The sequence below is a fragment of the Sardina pilchardus genome, chromosome 18 (genome assembly GCF_963854185.1).
Source record: "Sardina pilchardus chromosome 18, fSarPil1.1, whole genome shotgun sequence".
NCBI lineage: Eukaryota > Metazoa > Chordata > Actinopteri > Clupeiformes > Clupeidae > Sardina > Sardina pilchardus.
In genome coordinates, this window is record NC_085011.1 from 27103764 (window position 1) to 27111263 (window position 7500).

The following is a 7500-nucleotide window of genomic DNA, read 5'->3' on the forward strand; positions in this document are numbered from 1 at the left end:
CTCCTGAACTAGACCGAAGGGCTATTTTTAAATGCACCAATGACACAGCTTATTAATGTCAGCGCTTTAAGGTCCTCATGAAGTGGATAAAGGTGCTAGTCAACTGCTCCATACTCACACTGCTGCTCAGACAGGAAGAGAAAAGAATGACATTTGGACATGCCAGTCAAACTCAAACACAAACTGATGGCACACACCGGATAGTGTTTGTTGGTAGTGAGTGAGTGAGTGAGTGAGTCAGTGAGTGAGTGAGTGAGTGAGTGAGTGAATGGTGCTAAACAGACTACAGATCTAGCACACAGCTCAGTCCATAGCAGAGGTACATCCAAATTTGCAAACATAAGTGAACGCTTGCAAACCTTTGAAAACAGTTTTCCTTTAGCCTTGAGTTTTCGGCGAACAATCGCAAACAGTCTGAGGAGGTAGTTCTCTGTGAACATACAGTGGAACTGGACCTGAGTTTGACGAAGGCAGCCGACACAGGACCCACGTCACTAATGTAGCTATTTTACACATACAGTACAGTACTACAGTAGTGGGGTACCAACTAGCTGGACGCTCTCTGGGACTTTAAGACATTTATAAAGGGGCTTCTTCACTACTATTAATATTTCCCACACCTCTGGGTAACGCTTTTGCGGAGATATACTTAAATAGGTATAAAGTAAGGTGATGTTACACAGGTGCAGATTACACGCTGCAGCTGAGTTTGGAAAGAAGCAGAAAGAAAACCTCCTTGAGCTTGTACCAGGTCAAGGACACATGACCTGATGGCACATGAGACCCCCACCCCCAATACGCACAAATTCAGAAACTGAACACACGCATGAACACGCGCACATACTCAGGAACGAACACACACACACACTCAGGAGTGAACACGGACATAGAATCACACACTCTCACTGTAGCGCGCACACACACACACACACACCTTTATTTATGTCCGCAATTCATAATAAATACATAAGGACACACACATAACCAAACACATTGATCTTGAGCACAATAAGTGTCATTGACGATGAATCCTTTGATGAGTACATGCCAATAACCTTGAGCACTTGAGCACTTGAGCACTTGAGCACTTGTATGGATGGCAGTTCAAGCTCATGCAACCTTCCCTTGATGAGTGTCTAAAAGGCAGCCTGTGTGCAGTCTGTAGATCCAGAGCTGTGAACTTCAGATCACTCAAGCTTCACACTGGTGCTCTCAGCACTGCCCGCTACAGGGAAACAGGTGATCTGCACTCTTACCTCTTACTTTAACAGAGTCTTCACGCGCAGGCGCAGGCGCACGCGCACGCGCACGCACACGCGCATGCGCACGCACACGCACACCTCATCCATGGCTGTACAGCTAGCATGTTTCTCACCATGGCAACAGTCACAAAGCATTCTAGTCACCATGGTAGCAGAGTGCAAGGGCCATTTAGTCCGGTCCAGATGCACAGTAATGTCACAGTGCACACCTGCACACCTCTAAACCATTCCACTTGTTGGCCACTCCACACCAGACATACAGATGAACAGATCACACTAGCAGTTAACAGAGATGGCCCCTCTCTTATCCTTTCAATTCCAGGACGTCAGATCACTGGTTCACTCTCAAACTCATTTCACTGACAAAAATAGCATTTGAAGCTGGGCCAAGTTGCATTTTCCTTTCCCGTCTTGAGTTTAGAATCAGTGACAGGTGACAGTGCACTGACAGACACAGGAAGGAAAACCGACTAAAAAATAAATAGATAAAAGAGAGGGAGAGAGAGAGAGAGAGAAAGAGAAAGAGAGAGAGAGAGAGAAATATAAATTGTTCAGTCTACTCACAGACATTTCCGGTGTTGTCAAAGCTGTTGAGCACCTCAGTCACTCTGATGGGCCCGAGGTTGTCTCTGAAACACAGTAACACTCAGTTAACATAAGCTCTCTCACACACACACACACACACATGCACGCACACGCACACGCACACGCACGCACACGCACACGCACACGCACACGCACACGCACACGCACACGCACACGCACACGCAATGTTCATAGCATAAAAACACAATATACAGTATGGCGGTCAGTCATTAGCATAATGCAAAGCACTGACCTGACATCAGTACAGTATCAGAACACTGATTGGTGGTAGCATATGGGGGTGTGATGCTATGATGTGTGTGTGTGCTGTGGGGGTGGGGGGGGGTGCAATGGTGTGTGTGAGGGAAATATGGTGTAAGGGTGTGTGGGGGGGTAGAGAGAGAGAGAGAGAGAGAGAGCATGTTGCTGTTGTGCCATTGAGTAAGGCCCCAAGCTGCTCTGAGGCACACTGGCCCATGTAGGAGTTGACTTATGCAAGCCGCTCTGGAGAAAAGTGTCAGCCAAATGAATAGGTAAGTAAACAAGGTACACCAAGTAAATAAGTATGTAAACAAGTAAGCAAATAAGTAAATAAATGAGTAAATACAGCCCCCTAATGGTCTTTTGAGTCACCTAATGGTGTCACTAGTGAGTTCAGCAAGAGTTTGGCGATTAGTAATGCCTATACAATAGGATCCTAGGTTGATTGGTTATGCCCGTTTGCTGCCACCACTCTGCTGTCATTAAATGAAGTTACATGCAAGCTGTGCCTCCTGTATCTCTATGATAAAACAGTAACAATCACAACACTACCTGAGGAAGGCACTGTACTGAGGAAAGGAGGCACTTCGGTAGTCCACCCACTGTCCCTCAGAGGGGTCATCGGGGTCGGGGGTCGTGACCCTGCTCCTGGAGAACAGGTTGAAAGAGGAGAACCTTCGCACGGACACCTGCGGAACCTTCTCGCTGTCCACCTGCTTCTGTTTCAGCACCTGTTAACAAGCGATGCATGGGCATGGGAGCAAGCCAGTCAGCACTGTGCCACAGTCATTGGTCACTTAGGCTATGCAGAACATGTTTTTTTCTGAAGTCAGTGTGTAATAGCTACAGCTAATATAAGATACAAGGCACATCCATTTGTAACGTATCTACGACAGTGAGGGTGACATGGACTAAAATGAGTGCATAGATAGGTAGTACAGAGGTTGAATACTGTGTAAGCTGGAAACCCCTGGGAATCATGTCTGTGTATACTCACAGTCTTCAATAGATAGTGTATTCCTACATTGCTGTCATGAAATATTGAATGTTAGTGTGGAATGTTAGAGTTCTCAGTGGGAAATGTTTCTGTTACATCTCAACTGCTGTTTGTGCAGCAGCTGTCTCGGAATTTGTGACTGTATAGTCAGTCATAACACAGTCCTCTCCTCTAGAGACGGTGGCAGGGAAGTGTTTTGGAATGTTACGATCTGTGAAGACAGCAAAGCGCAAGAGCTTGTGTGTTTGTTTGAATATGAGTAAGACAGGCTCTGTGTGGGCTTCCACTTCTGTCTGCTAGTGTAAGCAACCTCCTACACTCGAGCCAAGTAGCCTAGGCTACAACTGTACGTAGGAGTAGATAATGTATGCGCTACTGTTCTGTCCACCAGCTGGCTAGTTAAACAGCTAGCCTGGTGTTATTCGCCTCTAACAATCAAAGTCTTAATGCAAAATTTCGGGGTTTTGCTTTCCGTGCAAGACAGAAATAAACTAATACGGTTTCCATAGAATTGTGTTTAAAATATACACAACATCACAGCTAAAGGACATTTTTGTCTTGTGCAGTTAGTTACAGTTTAATGATAGTGGTGTCTTGCAATGCAATCTTTGCAATCATGCAAGAATTCATGTCCGTATTTCAGTCCGTGCTCTCTCACCTGCCGAAGAATGGTCCACCGGGCTCGGGCCACATCTGTTCCCCTGGTCGGCTGTTGTTCGGTGCCGTTGTCGCTTGAATGCCTCTCGTGTGTAGCAGCAACATTAACGTTGGTTGACTTGTCTGGCGTAACACCGTTAACAACCTGATTGTCAGTCTGTTGAGGTTCCATCGTCCTACTCTTTACACTTCTTTTCAGGATGTACAGAGACTGAAAAGTATTAACTATTGTCACAGTGATTCGTTGCTGATGTTCTAAACGACTAAATCAGTTCTTGCACGGTTTGAGCATTCTCAGCAATCTGCCGGTAACACAATCCCTGATCTCTGCCGCTTTGCAGCATGCCAAGTGACACTTCCGTACACTTCCTGTGAAATGAGACGCTACAAGAGCAATTCATATGCAGCACTATCGAACGCACCATACAAACATATGTCGCTTAACTGCTTGAATCGATTGCTTTAGCCTTCCACATACGCCATCGTGTCGCGCCGGGGCAAGTTGAGGGCTGTCATGTAAACACTGGTAAAATGTGTTCTCTGGATGACCGGTTTTTCATCCTTGAATCAGACGATCTTGTGGACGATAAAGCAACTTCACGACTCCTACTTTGAAGCGTTGTGATATGCCTATTTTCTGAGGAGCTATTCCGTTTCACCAGCGATGAATAAATGCACTCTATCACTCGCTCCGTCCTACGCTCCTTCACTGGAGGAGGTGCATGCTGGTCCCCTGTCAAGCCAACTACAGTAACGTTAGCAGCAGCTAGGTGTTACCCCTCGGTAAGGCTGACACGTCTTGGTACTAGGCTCATCAATGGGCTAATTATCTAGCTCATGTATTATGGAGGATGTTGCCCGAGTAAATGTGTTTCTTGCTAAACTACGTCTGACTTCTCGTAACCTTAGAGAGTGAGTGGAAACTGATCTCGTAATCAACACCGTTCCACAGGGTTCTCCTCCGAAGTTGTTGCTGCCTGTCTTAATATTCACACTGGTTACAGAAAGGGGCTCTACATTTGACCGTTTTACGAATAGTTTATACCGCTTGTCTTTTCATGACAGTGTCATCATGTGCAGTTCTTCAAATGTCCACGGCAGGACCAGAGGTACAGAAACCTTGTCCAGAGGTACAGAAGGAAACTGAGAAGTGCCTACAATAAGTACTCCGACATTCCGGACAACACTGTGGTAATCCGAGATAGAATACTGTGTGTGTGTGTGTGTGTGTGTGTTTTCTCTTTTCTCCATGACAGCTCAGTCATGGTACATTAAGACAAATATATGTTCGGAAAAAATGGCTATATTTGAGAAATGTTATGTCTGTGTAGATCCAGGGGCGGTTCCATGCCTATATTGAGGATGGAGGCACCATCTACAGATGTTTGCATGGACCAGGTGAGCAAATATGACGTACCGGATCCATGCTGAGAGACTACATGTCACAGGCCTGGATGCAAGTCATTGCAGGCATCCAGTTATAGGAGTTATTAACAGTGAAATAAAGATGGGAGTATTCTATGACAAAAGCAGTGTGTGTGTGTTTGGGTGCACTTGCGTTGTGTGTTTGTGTGAGTGCAAATGCATGTGTGTGCATGTGATTTGTACACTGTGTGTGTGTGTGTGTGTGTGTGTGTGTGTGTAACTTTTGCTTTTATCCCCAGGTGTATCTGAGCCAGAGAAGGTTCTCAGCATTGCCTGGCTCAGAGGAGGTGAGGAAGAGGAGGAGATGGAGGAGGAAGAGGGGACCTTGCAGAGGGTGCGTCTGTCTCCAGGTGAACACCTGCTGGCCGCCACAGTGAAGTCCCCACACCAAGAGGAGTCCAGATGCATTGTGGTCCGGCTGGTCGACGTCTCGTTACCCCACCGCCCGCTGCTCTTTCTGGATAATGTGTTTAGTTTTGGTAAGGGGACTGACCGCACGCGTAACCTGTGTTGTGTTGACTGCTGGACTCGAATCCGCAAACAGCAGCATCTCGGACTGGGATTAGACTGTAGTTATAATTGTAAAAAATATAACCGTTATTATGCTTGTGTTGTATGCTTGTGTGTGTGTGTGTATGTGTGTGTCTGTCCTCTATAGAATGGGCTTCGGATAACACACTCTTCTACAGTAAACAGGAGGGTCTTAAGTGTCAGACTGTATATCGCCTGGACCTAACAGAGGAAGGAGTTAGAAACACCCTTGTGTATGAGGAGCATGACCCTGAGTAGGTATCTTCACTGAACACATCTCGTGTGTGTGTGTGTGTGTGTGTGTGTGTGTGTGTGTGTGTGTGAGTGTGATATAGTTATGCATCTATAACAGTGTTTCTCAACCTTTTTTCAGTCGCGGCACCCTTTACATGATTGAAAAAACTCATAGGCACGCGCGCGCGCACACACACACACACACACACACACACACACACACACACACACACACACACACACACACACACACACACAGGAGTGTGACTTACACTCAGTGAGAGACTTGGGCCTGCAAGGATGAATACAGCTGCTCTATTCTCGCAGGAATGGATGACAGACACACACGTAGCTCCTGGTCCACAGCTCTAGGACGCTCTCTGTACTTGAATCCGAACGTGAGGTAGCATAATTGTCATCATACTGACGTTTCTCAAGCCGTTTTCAGACAGACGTGTTTTTCGCAATGTTCACGCCACAGACTTTTTACTTTTTTTTTTTTTTTTTTTGTGCTGGCTGAATTCTTATGTCCGTATCTGCTACCGGAACTTTTCCTACTGCTGACCTAGTCATTTGGCCGTAATGTTGCCACCACAGCATGTGAATGCAATCGCGTAAAAATTCTGCACTTGTCAGTGATGATCGAGGGAAGTATTATGTGTATAAAGCGCCCTAAAGCCACTTAACAGTTTTTCATCTTTCTAACACGCTGCTGGTAATTCAGCAAGGTTATAGCCTCCTCCATACTCCCGGTGTAAAAACTACAGTAGGCCTACACTCTTCCGCATGCACCGCAGACAGCGCGGCCACATTTGTCAATATCTGCCCAGCAAAACAAAGTCCTTGCTGACGGTCTCTACCTTCACTGAATAACCACACGATGAAGAGAGGATGACGTTGAGGGCACATGTTCAGATATTTTTTTCAAAAACCTGGCCATGTTGCTAATTACCGCTACACAATAAGGCTATGACTTGACAACTCATCAGATATCGCACGCAGTAAACAAAAGTAACCAATTTATAGACGTCATACAGGCTACGAATTGCAGCTTCAGGGTTAGAAAAAAATATCTATTTTCTCTGTGTGGCCGCAATTTACTTATCTGCGTGATAAAGCAGGAAAGATTCCGAAATTATGCTTTTTTTTTTTTTTCTTAATTTGATTAGCCTAGTCAGACACGTTTCTGCGGCACCCCTGAGGAGGCCTCACGGCACCCCAGGGTGCCGCGGCACCCCGGTTGAGAAACACTGATCTATAATATGTCTTTCTGTTAGTGACACGCTGAGCTCTACAAAGATGGCATTTTCATACAGAACTGTGTGCTCTGCAGTTTACTATGAAGCCTCGGGCAAGATAGCTGCCATCATACGACAATTTTTTAAAAACATTGTGTCGGCTCAGTCAGCAGCCTACAGTTTTTTGTCTGGTTTTAGATTTACCTCAGCAAGATCTTCCAGACATGTATACTCAGAATGAGAAAAACAACAAAGTCTGACCTCTAGTGTGACCTGGCTAAATTCCCAACATGGCCCTCTAACCGTTATG

The 7500-nt window shown here is 45.8% G+C and overlaps 2 protein-coding genes across 2 annotated transcripts in view; one reads left to right on the forward strand and one right to left on the reverse strand.

Moving 5' to 3' along the window:
• camkmt (calmodulin-lysine N-methyltransferase) overlaps positions 1-4079 on the reverse strand; it is a 132688-nt gene extending 128609 nt beyond the window's left edge. Inside the window, exons 1-3 of the mRNA XM_062519422.1 lie at positions 3764-4079; positions 2661-2839; positions 1827-1891 (exon numbers count right to left, since the gene is read on the reverse strand). Coding sequence (XP_062375406.1) covers positions 1827-1891; positions 2661-2839; positions 3764-3934 — 415 coding nt within the window. The 5' untranslated portion in view covers positions 3935-4079. The remainder of the gene's footprint in view (positions 1-1826; positions 1892-2660; positions 2840-3763) is intronic.
• Positions 4080-4264: 185 nt separating this feature from the next.
• The window catches only part of prepl (prolyl endopeptidase like), a 13958-nt gene continuing 10722 nt past the window's right edge, over positions 4265-7500 (forward strand). Inside the window, exons 1-5 of the mRNA XM_062519802.1 lie at positions 4265-4545; positions 4828-4953; positions 5094-5160; positions 5427-5666; positions 5846-5972. Coding sequence (XP_062375786.1) covers positions 4435-4545; positions 4828-4953; positions 5094-5160; positions 5427-5666; positions 5846-5972 — 671 coding nt within the window. The 5' untranslated portion in view covers positions 4265-4434. The remainder of the gene's footprint in view (positions 4546-4827; positions 4954-5093; positions 5161-5426; positions 5667-5845; positions 5973-7500) is intronic.